The sequence below is a fragment of the Chionomys nivalis genome, chromosome 1 (assembly GCF_950005125.1).
Source record: "Chionomys nivalis chromosome 1, mChiNiv1.1, whole genome shotgun sequence".
Lineage (NCBI taxonomy): Eukaryota > Metazoa > Chordata > Mammalia > Rodentia > Cricetidae > Chionomys > Chionomys nivalis.
The window spans coordinates 87297138-87315182 of NC_080086.1; the positions used below are offsets into that span (position 1 = coordinate 87297138).

General features: G+C 37.4%; 1 protein-coding gene across 3 annotated transcripts in view; it reads right to left on the reverse strand.

The window, feature by feature from the left end:
- The window catches only part of Grid2 (glutamate ionotropic receptor delta type subunit 2), a 1426614-nt gene extending 1420623 nt beyond the window's left edge, over positions 1–5991 (reverse strand). The window contains exon 1 of one of the 3 annotated variants that reach the window (XM_057772140.1): positions 5042–5843. In XM_057772140.1, coding sequence (XP_057628123.1) covers positions 5042–5129 — 88 coding nt within the window. In that variant the 5' untranslated portion in view covers positions 5130–5843. Of the gene's footprint in view, positions 1–5041 lie in introns of all 3 variants that reach the window. The other 2 variants (XM_057772147.1, XM_057772131.1) reach the window with 2 other exon arrangements.
- Positions 5992–18045: the final 12054 nt, after the last annotated feature.

The window sequence follows — 18045 nt, forward strand, 5'->3', positions numbered from 1 at the left end:
GTTCAAATGACTAAATGAAATAGGAGTCTTACTCATGGTGACAAGTTACATGAAACTTCATATTAAACAGGTAAAATTGCATGAAAACATATGTGATCATGGATAATATACATTATGTTTAGATGTTTCTGTATTTGCATACACATATGTAACATTCACATCTAGTTTATATGCATTTCCACACTAACATCCATCAGTTTGCTGCCATAAGGTTTCCAGAGAGGAGAAGAAGCACTGCAAAGAGAACTAAGAAATGGCTTTACTCACTGCTGACTGACTGTACCAACACCACTCATCACACAGCAGCCTTCCTTCTATCCTAGCTCTTCCTCACCACAATATTAATTTAAGAAAATAACCTTGCTTAACTTTAACTTTGCCTAAAATTTACATTGTTGAACCAATCAATCTTCTCTCTTTAGAAAGTAGCAGGTATTGATATATTGTAGAGTAACATATGTAAGAAAGAAAAGCAAAATTAATATATACTTTTCTATATATAGATAAAAATCACTGTGTTTTTCAGTATCATGAATCTCATCAAGTAATGCCTTTTTCTGATAATTTCAAAATTAGTTCATATGATTTTTTCATCTAAGACTACAAAGGAACAGTTCAGAAGGCAGTGACACCTAATGGTAAAGATATTCCTATAGGCTGCAATAAACATTAAATATTCAGCAAAAACAAGTATTGTTACTAATATGCTCTCTATAATCAAAATGAACCAACGATCCAGCTAAAATGGGAATGCCTTACTCACAATACTATAAGTGGGTAAAAGAAGACAATAATTCTGTATAAAATATAGAGTTTTAAAATCATAATGTACCATTAATATAAACTTACAGTACAGAAAAATAAGCCATAGAGGTCAGAATTGAATGAAATTTATCTTCCATTGCTTCTAACAATTTTCATTACTATCTATTTTTAGATAAGTCAAATGTTAATCACTGTGATTTTTATTCATATTTGAATCAACATTTATAGGAGATATTTAGTGGATATATATTTCATCTGGAGTAGACAGCAAAGGTCCTTGTTATAATGTTTATTAGTCATGTCATGGCTGATGCCTTTGATTAATAACAACACTGTCTAATTTAATTCACATCAGAATTGAGCTTCAAAGAACTGTATTAATCATACAGAAAATAGCAACAGTAAAATGTGTCTTGATACTTTTTGTAAGTTTATTTCTATTTGCCTATAACTTTGTTATAACAGTTGTTATAACAAAAGTAAAAGGGAAAAAAGCAATTTGGTATATATATGCAAAGAGTCCCAGATGATGGATTAAGTTCAGTGGCTGACCAGTAAATATCATGTGAAGAAAAAAAAACATTTTAGCAAAAAAAAAAAAAATAGTCATTATATTCCTTCTGGGAATGTGTTTATAATCATACTTAATAAAACAGACCCGAGACCCAAAATAAGAAAAACAGATGCTTTCAATTGCATGTCAGGTGTTGTTCACAATGTGCTGACATTCATTCTCTAAGCCAGCTGTATACCTGAAACATTCTGATGATGAAAACATGCTCTGAACTCTCTAAGCCTCTCACAATGACAGAGTTGATTATTATGATCTTGAGAATGAAGTGTCATCTGCTTATGAGAGAAATGAATACATGGTTCCTTTCTACCCCTTTGACAGAAGGCATTTTAATAAGACTGATAACAGCCAAATATCGCTAGTGATGTGTGTAATATGAGGATGAGTACAGTCCTTTCTTGTTCCCTTATAGAGATATGTGACTGGTGATAGCTAATTTACAATCTGTTCTATGAGCACAGGAACCAGATAAAGAAACGAGCATATATTAAACTGTTAAAACGTGCGATCCTCCATATTAGATAGGAAGCAAAACACAAACTGTGCAGTTGACTGGAAATGCCACCTAATCCCTGCTTAATTAAAGCAACACACGCTATACTCCTGTTGTCTTGAGGGAGTACAGAGTGGGGGACGACTGATGTATGAGGAAAATAGCAGTCAGCGTGGCTAATCTCAAAGACTTGGGAGCTTTCTAGCTACATAAATCAGCGCGACTTCTGAATAGCCTCATAAAACACCGTATCATTGCCATTCCACTCACGACGTTTTGGTTCTTCCTACAGCATGCAGATCGTTAGGAAACTTCTAAGCAATCAAGTAATGTGGGCCTGATGAAATTACTCAATCAATGCACAGGCCCAAAGTAGAAGCATAATTCAAACTTGCACAGTTTTTATATGTCAAAGACCTTCCTTTCACCAGGGCAAAGGAGGTGATTCAACATAAACTACTGTCTGTATGTGTATCTAACAATTAAATACAGGCAATTAGTAAATACCTCTGAAATGTGATTAACAGAAAATCCAAGCAACCACAATATTATGCATTTTGAGTAGAATAAATAAACATTCATCTCAATCATTGTGATTCAACCATTAAAATGCATTTCAGGATCATAGTAAACTAATTCAATAAATTTAACTAAATTTATTCAACAAAATATTAAAGAGTTATATGCAATTGTTTTATTAAGCTACGTTGTATGACGTAAAAGGAGAGAGGTAAGAATTTTCATACACATACTATAGTTCAATATCAAAAGCCTTCAGTATTTAAAGAATTTAATAGAGCAATGACTTTTTGTCTTTCCAGTGTGCCTGCAACCACTTTTTCACCAGACTGAGGACACCTTCATTTCTGCATATCTCCTTACATCACCAGAGGTGAAATACCCCTCTCTCAAAGGTGTCATCATTTTCAGCCTTTGAGTCCTGAGCTAATACACTTTTAACATTCATATTTCTCATGTGATTTCATGAAAGCAATCACCTAAAGAATATTCATTTTACTCATCGACCCAGTAAGCTATCTGACCCAGTGGATGCTAACTGCTGCCTTACAAGTTAAATACAGATGTACCAGCTTTGAATTTCTCATATTTTGGGTAAATGTTCAGGAAAGGGGACATTTAACCTCTGAAATACATACAACTTAGCCAATTTTCAGTACATTAGAAGACGTATAAAGCTTTTAAAACTCTGTTAGCTTCACTGCAGTAATAGGTAGTCTATAAAAGAAGCCAACTCCTTGTCTAATGCACTAATTTCATTCAAGCTAAGTTAATTGAGAAAGAAGTATATCTTTCAGTTGGTTATACAGAGTAGATGCACACAGCTAGACTTCTAAACAAATGTGTAATAGCTGCACAGTTACTTTTAAAGGATCGGTTTATAAATAAGAAAGCCTTTTCACTCTGACAGAGAACATACAGTTATCTCCTACTCTGAACCAAATGCCCAGATTGCATTGTAAAGTAGTATTCCTCTCTTAAAGAATACAAAGATATATACATAGTGTAAATCATGTATTTAACATGTAGAGCACAGAATAAGCAACAAAATAAACTCTTATCTACTACCCCCGAGGCAGGGGAGGGGTGCAAGCATGTCAGAAACATCTAACCATCAAATGAATATAAAAAAAGGAGTAGTGATCCCACCCCCACAGTTTTGCCCTCATCTCTTACAACTACACATAAATACATGCCATTTCTTTACGAAGAACATGGTTCATTTCCAAACTCTTATCAGAGCTTTCCTGAACCCCGCAATGAGACCATAATTTCTCACCGGAAAGTTCTGAACCTACAAGCACTGTTAGCCCCCAGGCAAAATAGTATCTAGCAGGCCAGCTATCTAATGCTTCATTTTCTTAATGCACAAGGGCAAGGCTTTCTGAATTCTGACCTCATTACCCCTTGCACAGAGACATACAGTCCCATTGATATGAATAGTAGAGAATGGCAGACATGTTTGCGGAGATAGCCTATAACACCGAAAGAGGGAGCCCCCTGGAGCTAAGGATCTGTCCACCAAAGGCACAAACAACAGACAGGAGCCCCTGGTTTGGGAAGAACTGCCACCTGCAGCTGCTTCACCTGTCAGGTGTGTGTGTGTGTGTGTGTGTGTGTGTGTGTGTGTGTGTCACGGTGGACGGACAAGGGAGAAGCTGTGACCCATCTGTCGCCTGGATTTGTCGAACAGGAAACCGTTTGTACAGATAAAACTCCTGTACCAAAAAGAAAAAGAAGAGAAAAAAATTTCCCCAGAGGGGTCTCACTGCAGCCCGCAAACGAACCTTACTTGCCCTGGAGGCGAATTTCCGAAAAGGAAATCATCACATTAACGCAGAAAAGGCTGCAAAAGCCGGTCTCCACTCAGCTCTCAGGGATTAGCAAGTGAGAAGAGTTGGAGCCCTCAGCTGCGGGCACCCTGCATGATAATGACTCGAGCCCCGCCGCTCCCACCGCGCCACCGGCCGGTCTGCTCGCCAATAGGTGGGGCCAGGATCCTGGCGACCCGCGGGCCCTCAGAGAGCCAGGGCGCACAGCTCGCCCTGGCGCAGCTCGGGAGGCAGCTGTCAACTACTGCCCTGTCTAGCCCGGCCACGAGAGCGGCCTGCAACGGCTTCGGCGTCTCCCACGCCCCGGGCCGAGAGCGTGTGTCCCGCCATCCTCTCCCGCCACTGTGTCGCGGGGACCGCAGAGGATCGCGAGCCTGGGAGTCCGACCGCTCGCCGCAGCGGACTCGGCCGCTCAGGATGCAAAACCACCTGTTCGAGCTACGGGGAGCGCCCCCAGCCCCAGCCCGCCTCTCTCCCCGCGGATGACACTGCCAGCACACACCCCCACCCCCATGATTTTTTTTTTTTTTTTTCGTGGCTCAAATGTACATCCGGGAAAAATCGGGAAGCTAGAGTCAATCAAACTTCCTTCTCCGCACAACCCGAGTCCCCACACTCCCTGCACTCCTGTGCGAAGGCCAACGTGAGCCCCTGCGCCCGGCCCGCACTCCCCACCCGCTCTCACTCCCGCGCAGCAAGGCTCAGAGAAAGCTGAGCCTGTGCAAGCGCGGGCACCAAGGGGCGCGAACCGAAGCCACTCCAGCAGCCGTCAGAGGCTCAAGGGGGTGGGGGAGAATAGATTACTGCCAAGGAAACGCTAGGGGAAAATCGCCACAAGCCGCACAAGCTCTGTCTTACCGATGTGGATGATGGAATCAGCGGTCGCCAGGTCCCAGGTTCGAGACCACCAGAGGGACAGAAATAAGAGCAAGGGGAAAACTTCCATCCTCCGATGCAGATCTTCCTTGACCACGACTTTGCTTCCAATATGTAGATATTCTTTAAACCGGTCCACAGAGTTTGAGGTCACGGTAGAGTTGAGTGCAGCTTTCCCACTAATTTCCAATCTCGCCAGTGCACAGTCTTTCTTAGTCTCCAAGGAGGCACAGGCGACCCGAGAGCTAGCACAGCCGGAGGCAGCCTCCTCCCAAGCCCTGTCACTCGGAGGGAAATTTTGGCATCGCCAGAGTTGTTTGCAGTTGGGCTTTTTAAAAATGTATCCAGCCTTGGCTGCTCTCGGACAGGGGGCGAGGCTGGCGCTCAGACGGTGGCCCTGGCCGCGCGGGGGCCGCGGTGGCGGGTCCCAGCTCCGCCGCAACTTGGGCACCCCCGCGCCGGATGTGCCCGCGCCCTCCCCCGCCGCCGAGCCCCTCCACCCCGGGCCGCGCGCGGTCGTGGCGCCTCGCGGCCAGCTCTCTGTGCCACGGGCGACGAGGAGGATGCGAGCGGAGCCGCCAGATTCCAGCGGGGAGGGGGAGGCCGGCTCCGGGAGGGGTGGAAAAAGTGAACTTGAAGGTAATGCCGATAGTAATGCAGAGAAGACTCCGGTTCTGCGCCAGGCGGGCCCCGGGGCTGGCGCGGCGGGCCCGAGCGGCTCCGCGGGCGCGGTGGCGGGGGTGTCCGCCGGGAGCGAGCAACGGGCCAGGCCGGCGCGCGGAACCGCGGCTGCAGGATGCTCCGGAGCCGCTCGCCCGGCGGGATGCGGGAAGCCAGCAGCAGCCTGGCAAGCTCAGCTGCAGCCCCACGTTGCCTAGAAATGGATCACCTAGGAGAAGCGAGTCCGCAAGAGAGCGGTGCTGTCAGGCGGAGAGGGGAACCGAGAGAGGAAGAGCTTCTAATAACCACCTCCTCCCCCTATCTGCAATACAAGGGAGAAACAAAACCGCGCTCTCAATTCCCTGGGAATCTTCACCCGGACTGAGAAAGGCAGGACTCAAAGAGAAGGCAGTGAAGTCCCCCCCACCTGCCTTGTTTGTTTTTTTTTTTTTCCTTTTTTTTTTCTTTTTCTTTTCCCCCGAGGTTAAAAGCAACCTAAAAAAGCCACCCCATTTATTTAACCTTGCTGTCCCCCAACAGGTATCGGACTTTTTTCTAGTCTTTGTCTGGAATTAGTCACATTGGCTGAGAACAAATTAGGGACACCTAGTCACTTAGGGAAAAGAAGACCTAGAAAGCTTTTAATGAGATTTCAATTATAAAGTTATAAAAAGCTGAGGATGTGCTAATTACCTTTTAAACAGTGTTGTTTTTTTTCTTTTTTCCTCTTTCATTATTTTCCTTCTTTTTCCATTCTCTGATTTTTTTAAGGCAACCTGGATACAGAAAGAATTCTGAAATAACGTCAGAAAAGGGACAGTGATAAGATTTTAAAATATATCTAATAATATAAAAAATAAAACAAACAAAATAAAAGCCTCAGTGGTCAAAATACTGCATTGAGTTAATCGCCTGGGCAGTTAGGTCGTCCTGGGGGCTCTTTGCTGTCCTTGGGAATGCTGCGGAAGCACCCTAAGGCAAGCTCCTAGTCTCCAGAGAAGGGGTTAGGGGCAAGCTTATCCCTACTCCTGGAGACTTCTTTTCTTCTAATGACTATTTTATATCCTTCCCTCTTACTGTGTAAGGGGGCTCTGTTAACTCCATCAAGTGTCCAAGTGAGATCGGGTTTTAACAGCCTAGACACTGTTTCCATTACAACTGCAGTCCACTGGAAATCTTGTTACCAAGAGGGTGTGTGTCAGAACTCACCATTCCTCTTCCTAAGAGTGGCGGAGCTCTTTTGTTCCTGTTCCCTCATTGACCACCTTTCTCTTTGATGATGCTTTGGCTTGACCACTCTCACCACTGTAAAGTCTTATTCTTCCTTCACTTATAAATTTCATCCCTGGGCATTCCAGGGAGAAAAAAATGTTTTGCTCCTTTGGTTCTGCTACTCAGATCTTCCTGGATCACATATGGTCTATTCAAGCTCCTCACCTCCTCGAGAGCAGGATCCTGTCTCCTAGGAAACAGTGCCCCACCTTTTAGTGTGAAATTATTTCACCCATCTTCTATTTTCTCACTGCAGTCTACCTTTGTATCACAGGAGAAACTACTTTGAAATTAGTAACCAGTGCCTTCCATGATGAGCAGGACTTACACACACTCTGTTTTTTCCTTTTGCAGAGAGCTCTAGTTGTTGAATTTCAGAATTTCCTGAATATAGAACCAGTACTTTCAGGAATTATTTCCAATCAGTTTTCATCATCTCTTCATTCCCTCCCCCCATGAGTGTCCATGAACTCAATATGGATATTGTTCATGTTATTATTGATGTCATTCTACTGTTCAAAGCATTCTGGTGTACTTTCATAAATGCTAATACAGATAATGAGCTTCTTTTTAAAAAATGGATGTATCTCCCCAAGGCACACAGGGTCATTTTAAAAGCAGTGAGTCATTGTGTGTTTTAACAAGAAAAATAGTGAAGTCCTCATTTAAGACGGACAGCACAATATCATATGTTAAGGATTAGACAGGTAGGTGGAACTTTAAAGCAATCATTCTGATCATAATAAGTGTTATTCTTGGAGATAAACCAATAGCTAAATATAGTCATGTTCATATTATCTATTAGAAACTTATTTTAATGTTCCATAAAATAACATTGTCATTATTCCAAAATCTTCCATTTAGTAATTTTCTATCATAAATTCACTTTGGAATAATCTGGTGCCTTAGTTTGCCTTCTGTTTCAATGTTAAAGCACGGACTAAGCTAATTTACACAAAGAAAGGATTGATTTGGCTTATACTTCCAGGTGACTGTCTATTACTGAGAGAAGTCAGCTCAGAAACTCAGTCAACAACCTGGAGGCCAAGGATTACTCTTGATTACTTATTTGTTCCTCATGGCTTGCTGAGCCTGCTCTCTCATACAACCCAGGACCACCTGCCTGCCTAGGGTGAACCCACCCACAGTGAGTTGAGCCGGTCCCTACCAGCCATTAATCAATAAAATGCCCTGGAGGCATGTCTACAGGCCAATCTGTGGAGACATTTTCTCAACTGAGGTTCCCTATTCCCAGGTGACTCTAGTTTGAGTCAAGGTTACAAAACAAAAAGAGCACACCTGCATTTCTTTGTGAAATACTTGTGTAAGAATGATAAAGTCAGAACTCCAAGGCTTGGGGCTTGTTCTATAAGCTACCTGGTTTTTATTTTTTTTTAAGGCAGCCATAGTTCATAACCACTGTTCTAATAGTTGGATACACAACAGAATTGGGGAACCCATCACAAAACTCACAAAGATATGATGATCAACCTCTGTCAGGTAAAAGTGATCATTCAAACATGGTATGTAGCATTCTAAATGGAAAGCAAGAAAGTTAGTGCAAAACTAAAGTATAGATAGCATTTGGCTTATTTTTTTTTATGAGCAGCAAACTTTTCAGTGTTTAAGTAATTCTTCTGGCTAGTGAGTCCTAATTAACTGGCTTTCTATGAATTTAAATTTATGTACTCACACATGGTATGACTATATTTTTTTTAAAAGTTGGATAGATTAAGATAGTTACCTAGAAACAAAGATTTACAATGTGCAAAATAGACATGAACTACCAGGTGTGAAAATAGCATATTCATTGATTGTGTTTGTTAATTAATTATTTTATGACTGTTTGTAGAATTGAGCATTGTATATGTGAAATGCATGCTAAAAATGTCTCTATCACATAGCTGTATCTTTAGCTTATTGTTTTTTCTGCTCTTTTATTGTTGAAACAGGTGGTTAGTAATTCCTATAGGTGAGCCTTGAACTTGTGCTCTTCAGGTCCCAGCCACCTAATTAGATAGGATTACAGACCTATACCAACAAGCCAAACTTGGCTATGCTTCCTTAAATGGACATTGCAAAGATGGTTTCTTTTTTCATTACTGCTGCTTCATTTGTATTCAAACATGGTGTATGGGAATGAGGACTACGTCTGGCCTACTGGACTCAAACTCAATCCCAGTGAAGACAGCCTTCATTCACTGAAGTTCTATAGCAGGCACTTATGCAGGACAAATGGAAGTGAATGATAACTGCTAATTTCCTAATTTTCCAGCCTGAGACTGTGTCTTCACTGAGGAAGCCTTGCAATATGAATGCTAGTGACTTGGAGAAGTTGTAGGAAACGTGAGCAACCTCAAGATATAAAATGCAATCGGCAATTTTTATGAAAAGAAGAATTTCAGAGAACTATTATTTTGTGTTGCTGGATTAGGGCTCATGCAGGCTCCTTCAAAAGCACATTGTGTAGAAGGAAAGCAGTACCATGGGAATGCATGCTGTAGGTCTCTCTTTAATTTTCACTCGAAAAACATCTAAGAATGCCTGTGTCTGCCTTTGTAAAGTGAGCTCCTTACTGTTAAAAACAGCACTGAATTAAGTCATATTCATCATCTTTAAAGGTGTTAACAATATACCATTATACAAAGGGTTTTGTTTAAACATAAAAAACAATACATGTTTAAGTGTTAACTTTAAACTTAAGGCATGGTTAACTTTCCATGTAGCATTATCAAAATTTATTTGGATGATTATTTTTGTTATGTATAATGATATCATTAGCATTACAAATGTTGGTCATCACATAAAAGAATTTAAATAAACTGTAACCGGACCATCAGCATATGGAGAAATTAAAGAGAACAATGGTCAACCACCTATAGATAGACGCAGTTGTAATAAAAAGGAATGAACTTATACGTAAATGATGTAAATGTACATTGCTGGAATGAATTTTCTTTGGGTGAAGAGCCATTGATAATTTTTTTTATTTTACTTAAGAGATAATGGAAATTCAGTGTTAATGAAATTTCAGAGTCTGATTTATTCAGTTTCTTGTTTTCCTCTCTAAATGAGGATAAGGAAATTCAGTCCCAGAATTTATACTGATATTTGTTAGAAAAATGTAAACTTAGAAAACACAGTTTGGCTTTTTAGTATTTATTTATTTTGTGTGTATGAATGTTTTGCCTGCATGTATATATGTGCAGCATGTGCCTTCTGACTGAGTAATAAAAAAGCATAATTCCCTAGTACCAGAGTTATGGATCGAAGTGAACCATGTGGATGCTGGAAACCAATTCACCTAGTGAGTGTTTGCCATCTCTCCAGCTTCAGAAGACATAGGATTTTCATTTTTAATTTAATTCAAAACTTGCTATGTAATACATTAATGTTAGGTGAGTTTTATCAGTTTTTTTCAAATTGTTTGTTTTCTAGTTAGTAAAGTATTTTGTCAATTTTTGTACACCAATTCAAAAATTATTGGGTGATATTTCTCTTCTTCCTTCTATCCTTCTAATTTCCAAATGCTTTTCACCTATTTGGAGATTTCTATAAATATGTAAGACTGTCCAATCTGAAAACTTTTTTTTAGCTAAATTAGATATAAATTCCAAACTAGTTCTATAACCACCTGATTGTTCACAAGTGTTTTACCAAATTCATATATAAATAAAATTGACTGAAATGGAAACTTTAATTTCACATCTTTTTCACAATCCAAGGGGCACATGATATTGAAGTTTTAGATAAGGGAACTTATTTATGTAAATGTATATGTTGGTATATGTCTTCCAGTTATCTCATCTCTAAGGCCTGAAGGCTGAGTAGTATTATAAGGAGTATGAATAAAGATTAATTAACTGAAAGAAGTAAAGTAATGACCTGTAACCTATCAGGGACACGTTTTTAAAATTGGCCCCTCACTACATTTTATCCTGTCCCCACAAGATGGCAGCCATGCCTGATGCTGATATAATCAGCTCACGTTTTAAATGTCTCATTACTAATAGTTTACCAGAGTATTATTAACTTGCGTTAACCAAATAGTTATAATGAAATAAACTTGACACTTTAAGTGAGTTTTGTTTTATTACTCGATATCATCCATCCTTTATTTTTTCCTTCATGAAAATCTTGTTTTTGAGTTTCATTTGCTTGTTTTGTTTCCATTTTGTTTTATTTGAACAGTTAGGAATTAAATATAAAAAATAGAAAATTAGCCTTAAACCACTCACTCCTGTACTGAGCAGTAATTTGAACATGAGAACATTTTTAATAAAATATTAGTATAAATTTAAAAGCTTCAAAAATAAGGCTACTTTAACTATTAAATTTTTGTAATGAAAAAATGTTACATATGTTAAAGTAAGGAACTGCACTCTGTCAAAGAAGAAAAAGTATTTTTTTTTATTTTATGACAGTATACTCTTGAGTGACATATTAGTTGTATGCCATGACGGATAGGTCAAAGGCAAAATAATTCATAATGTCAATGATATTACTAATTATCAGTATAATTCCTCAAGTGGAAATCAAATTCCATTTTCTCCCCATAATAGGTGTTTTAATTATTAAAAGAAAATTTCTTTAAGAGACATCAATGACATGGATTAGGAGTTTATTTGTTCACTAGGATTCAGATATTAAACTATACATTTTAGTTTAAAAGATATTGTGCTTGAAAATAGCATATATAATCAGAAACACATACACATACAACATCTTTTCTTGTTAAGTATTTGATCACTTATGGTTTGTGTTTAGATAATTTTGGAAGTCCCAAGAAAATCATAAAATTTTGAAAACAGATAATTTCAACTCTTCAGACACACGATACATACAGATTTTGATAAGAAAAATTATTCATTCCTTACTATTCCTAAAAGTTACTGGTAAATTTAAAATTTAAATGTTTAATTAAGGGTATGGGTAAATGGATAATCAATTAGTAAACTAAAGTATGGAATTGGAATGGTAAATAAATACAGAGGAATAGTAATCATGTTACATGTCATCATCATCTCAATTCATGAGAAATTAACCAGACTGCAAAGGAATCAAAGTGTCCAGACACAGATCATATCCCCCGTTTTTCATCCCATGTTTTACCACATTGGTAGATGTTATGTATCTGCTCTAAAGAAGATGAAAGATATTTTTTAAAGTTTCTCTGAGAGATGTCAATAGAAATAAAATCAGCAACTTAAATCCTTATATGAATCTCTATCTAAATTTAACTTGACCTATTTTCAGTTTGATTTATTTGACCAAAGAGAATTTAGGAGGAAACATTGAATTTTAAGTTAGTTCTCTTAGAATTTATTTAAAGTTTGCAAATATAAAATAAATTGTAGGGTATCACTTTATTTCTTATTATTTCAAATATTTCTGTTTTATATTACTTTTTATTTCATCCAGATAGACCTAAAGCAAATTAGAAACAACATAAAAGTTGTAAGTATGAGACAGTATTCCAAATTTTAAAGAGTTAGTGTTTGTACAGAAACCTGAGTCAACATTTTTTACATTGGGCTTTACTATCATTTAGAATTTCCTTCAGATTCCATGTGCTAAATGCTTGGTCTCCTAGTCTAGTGTAATGCAGCATCTTTAATTCCAGCACTAGGGAGTCAGAGGCTAGAGGATCTCTGAGGTTTAGGCCATGTAGTCTACCTTGTGAGTTCCAGGACAGCCAGGGCTGCACCTAGAAACCTTGAAATTTTCTATCAAAAAACCAAAACCACACACACACACCTGAAAAAATAAAAAGAAAAGGAAAGAGAAGAGAAGAAAAGAGAAGGGAAGGGAAAAGAAGGGAAGGAAAGGGAAAAGAGGAGAGAAAAAGACGAAAGGAAAAGAAAAAGAGAAAGAAAAGTGCTTGGTCCCCAGGAGGGCTCTACTGTGAAATGAGGATTGAAGAGGCTGGATCAAGGGGAAAGTCCTCAAATGTCTGGCTAGAACACAACCCTTCCACTTCAAACATTGTTTCAGGCAGTCAGAGCATTACTGTACATTCATGCTCTGGAAACAGAACCCCAGAACCAAAAGCTGAATCAACTTCTCTCTTGAGGTTGACTGTGGTCTTTTTGTTTCATGCTTTTGTTATATCGATATATACCTCCTAGATCCCCACATTCTCTAGGACATTAGTAATGAAGGGGTATTCCTTTGTTTAATTTTTTAACAACCAGATGACATATCTATTGGAGAAGGTGAGGTGCTGAGCTCATCTGTCTTTAGTAGTATGTTAGCTATGAAAGTGGGTGTTGCAGAACTTGTTACATGTATGTCTAGTTCTGTAATGTCTTTTTAGTTAATTGTTCCCTTGATTAATTGTCACTCTTTTACTCAACTGGTTACTTTTAGCTTTAAGTCTATTTTTTTCAGCTGTTATGTCAGAAAGACTTGCTTTCTTCCTGTTCTTAAATTTTTGGAGTATTTTTTTCATCCTTTTATTTCAAGATTACCTTTTAAGCTGACATGAGTTTCTTATAGGCAAAACACAGTTGGATTTTGTTTCTTTTTATTTGTCCATTTAGATATCAGCTGTTATTCTGGTGAGGCTTTCTCTTTGATCTTTCAACACTCTGTCTTTGTTCCTATATTTAGTCCTTTAACATGAGTAATCTTCCCTGGGTCTTTTCATGCTCTTTTATCCAGTGTTCTGTTTGCCTTTTTTTCTATTTGAGTGTGTCTTCTTCACTTACTATGGGGATATTTTTAATGAACTGGTTGAAGATTGGTCTATGCCATTGACATGAGATTCTTCTCCTTCAAATATGCTAATAATTTTACAAAATTGTGTTTTCCTAGTGTTTCAAACTTCTTGAATGTTACCTTCATTTTTTTTTTTTTTTTTTAACAAATTCATTCCATGAGAAGTTCAAATACTCTGCTTTTATCTGGAAGCATCTATTGAGCCCACTCTACCTCTAAGGTTTTCCGCAGAGTTTGATTTTGGGTTATCAATGTTTTTCATGCCATATTCATTTCAGCTTAAATTCTCTTCAATATTTCTATTGCTATATTGAATTCAGTTTTGAAATCTTGATTGTCTTTGTCATTTCTTTCATCGATATATTTGTGTTCTCTTGAATTTCAGTTAGGAGTTTAAACCTATCCTCACTCAGTGCATTGAGGAGGAATTTACTTGTGTATGGATTCTTTAAACTCCTTTAATTCTTTTCGATAATTCTCATTTATGTTTCTTTTTAATTGACCTAGGTATGGAAACTTCATTCTTTGGTTGTGTGTGATGTGAGATTTGAGGCTGACTCAGATTGTACCCGTTGAGGAGCTAGGGACAGCTGGTGCAGGAACTCCTATATTGGAGGAAGGCTGGGCATGTGGTGATGGTTGTTTACATTTTAAGAAGCTTCTAGTGCGCTCAGTTTCCATGTCACTTTTCAGAAGTCCTTTAATGTTAGTTTTATCTCTGCATATTCCCTCTCTACTTTGCCTTCCCATTCCCAAATTCATTAACATTTCCTGTTCCTTTGCTCTATTTTTTTTTTTTTTTTTTTTTTTTTTTTTTGGTTTTTCGAGACAGGGTTTCTCTGTGGTTTTGGAGCCTGTCCTGGAACTAGCTCTTGTAGACCAGGCTGGTCTCGAACTCACAGAGATCCGCCTGCCTCTGCCTCCCGAGTGCTGGGATTAAAGGCGTGCGCCACCACCGCCCGGCCCTTTGCTCTATTTTAAAACACGAAAATTGAGACAAAATTCAGTACCCATTCATGGTAGATGTCACTGAATTCTGAATATTTAGAAACAGACACTATTCTCTCACACACCCCCTCAAAGTGAAGCCACAGCACAAGAAATTTATAAAATTTCTATTTAACATATTTTTGATGAAAGTGTCTTTACATTTCTTTTTCTATTTTAGTTTAGCATGAATTCTAAGATTCATAAGAAAAACTTGATGTTAGCTACCCTCTAAAATATGAGCTGCTTAAGTAATTTTCCTTACATTTATTTTGAAATATTCAACTTTATTAAGAGGTTTCAGGGCTATTGAAGTGCAGGTTGGGTACACAAAAAACTTTCCATTCGGCTCCTAATTATCGTACACAAAAAGCACCAGCTTCTCCAAATGGCACATTACATGTTTATCATCACTAAAAGTCATGCACCTAATCAAGATGATCATGCAGTCCTTTTCTCATAGCTGTGTAGGCTTATATTGTTTTACATTTCAATTGAGAAACCACCTCCCCTGAAAATAGCTAATGAATATAAATGCTGAGACCTGCCTGAACATCATGCTTTGATGCATTAAACATCACTTTATCTGCTCAGAAGCTGGGTCCATATTTTTACTTGACAAACAATATCATTATGGCTGGCATTTTCCTTATTGCATGCTCATCCTATCATAAATTATGACAGAATCATTACTTTGATGATAAGATGAGGAGGAAACAACTAACTAATGTGATAAATGATTGGAAAATGTTTGGATGATGAATTAACTACAGAAGTTGTGGTTTATGTAGCTACCATAGTAAAGGAGAGCCTTTTAGTTTTTCTTCTTGGAAAAATTAAATTTCCAAAGTCGTATTTCAATCCTGAAGAAAAATGTTTCTACAGTATTATGAAGTAGTATATTTAAATTGCTGGTTTAATATTATCCTAGAATAAACTAAATACATTTCAAATAAAGATTTTAAAATAAACAATATTCAGCTTAAAAACTGATCTTAAGTAACACTCTCCTTTTTACCTTTTTATTATTCATTGATGTTTATTTTGGGGTATGCCATGCCAACAGAGGCCAGAAGAGGGTGTCAGGTTCTCTGCAACTAGATTACTGGTGGTTGTGAACTAGCCATTGTGGGTTCTGGGAATTGAACATGGGTCTCTGGAAGATGAGTAACAAAATACCCATACACATAAAGATATTATTTCAAAATTCAATAATATCTTTATGTGTATGGGTATTTGTCTTGCATGTATGCCTGTGAACCTTGCGTATTCATCTAATAGTTATCTTTCTGACAAATTTCTTATCAATATTTTCATTCATAAAATTTAAATTTATTCTCATTCAAAATGATTTTAAGTTGATGTATTTAATGAGTAATAAAGGATCATTTTTCAAACGCATAAACATGTAGCTCTTTAGGTTTGTAACACAACTTTTAGTTCTCCAAGGCCATTGACTAACCATCCATAAACTATGGGAATGGGTCTTAACTGATTCTTACTATGTTTTGAGTCATTTGCTGTGGAGCATAGGAAAGACATCCACAGCTGAAATTGATGATTACGGTAAGTTGTTTTAATTCATGAGGAAGAGATTGCTTGGTGTGGAAGGTATATCTTCTTTCCTTGATTTAAATCAAGGCCCAATTTTTAAAGTGTTTAAATGTAAAATTAGTACCATCCACTAATAAGTTTAATAAGTGAATATAGATAGTGTAAATAGATTCATAACACAGTTACTGTAATAGGAGATATTTTGTTACTAATAAACTGAATTTGTAAGTTAAAGTCTTGGTTCTATCATGATTATTAAAAATCAAGAAAACTGAAGATAAACTTCTAAACATAAATTACGATGTTTTTGTCTATGAGGACAATTGAAATATCTTCAAACTTTTGCCACATTAGTACGGATTACAGGTTTTGAAAGAAGATTTTTGTGTAACAAATTTATCTACATGTTGTTGAAACTTTCTTTGAAATAACTGATTATTGATGATACTCAATTATCTTATCTCTTTTTTGTAGGGATAAGCCTAGCCCATTAGGGGGCGTGTTCGCCTCGGGCTAATGTTTACTGATAAATCTGCTGGGCATGATCCCAGCAGCCCCTCTTTTCTGCTTTCCTGTTCTCCGCGGGAACTTGTGGTCCTGTAAGTCTATTTCCCCATTAAAGCTGTATATATTTTATAATCTGTCTTCATTCATTTACGCCGTTACACTTTTTAGTAATAAATATTTGAATATATATTAAAAAGAAGATTTTACCAAGATTTCAACCTAATGATAAACATGATTTGAAGGAACTTCACATTTAAGAAAAGAGAGAAAGAGAAAGAAATGGCATTCTCTTCTGTTATATTTGAAAGAGTCTAAGGAAGAATAAGTCATATTTCTGTTTCTACTTGAAAAATTCAGGAAAAGGCCATAAGAAAGCCTTGGAAAAATGTGATTTTACACCTTTGGGAAAAGTAGACATCAAAGGTAAAAAGTTCAGCTGAACCTCTATGGTGCTTAATATGACAGATAGGATAATCTCCAGTGTCTTCTTGGGCACAAATGGGTGTTCAGGCCAAAACACAAATTATTTACTTCACCTACAGAATATTCAGTGACCACATTCTTTCCTTTCTTTTTCTCTTTTACTTAATGATCATCTATTTTCAGCCTTAATTTTTAGTGAGGTTTTTGAGCATTTATACTTTCAAATTGAAACATAAAATCATAAAGTTATTTTTACATATTTTGAACATATTTAAAAATAATCAAAATGGTAATACACAATAAACAAAAACTGAGGAGCTGGATATATAGATCATCACTTAAGAGCACTGGTTGCTTTTCTAGAGAACCCAGGTATGATTTATAGCATCCACATGGCGGTTCATGACCACCTGTGACTCCTATATTAGGGGATCTGATGCCTTCTTTTGGCATCTGAGAGTATCAAGCATGAAAGCAATATATAAGCAAACACACAGGCAAAGCACTCGTGCACATAAAACAACATTAATAAAATGTTTAAAAATTTAACTAAATACTGAATTTGAATTTTCATAAGACAAAATGATCCTTTCAGATGACATTCAGGAAATTTGAGCATAGCAATTATTTTCTTATAGAATAAAATGATTTTAAATTAATGTTGTTCAAGCAAGAATTAGAGTTATTTTTCATCAGACTTAATTTACAATAAATATGTAGAAAAAAGGCAATGAATTGAGTTGTTTTAAAATAAGGAAATGTGCGTTGAAACACTACTCTCATTTTGAGCTGCTAATGTTAAATTTTGAAAATATTCAGTATAACACAAATTCTAATCATTCTTAATAATAAAAACTTGTAGT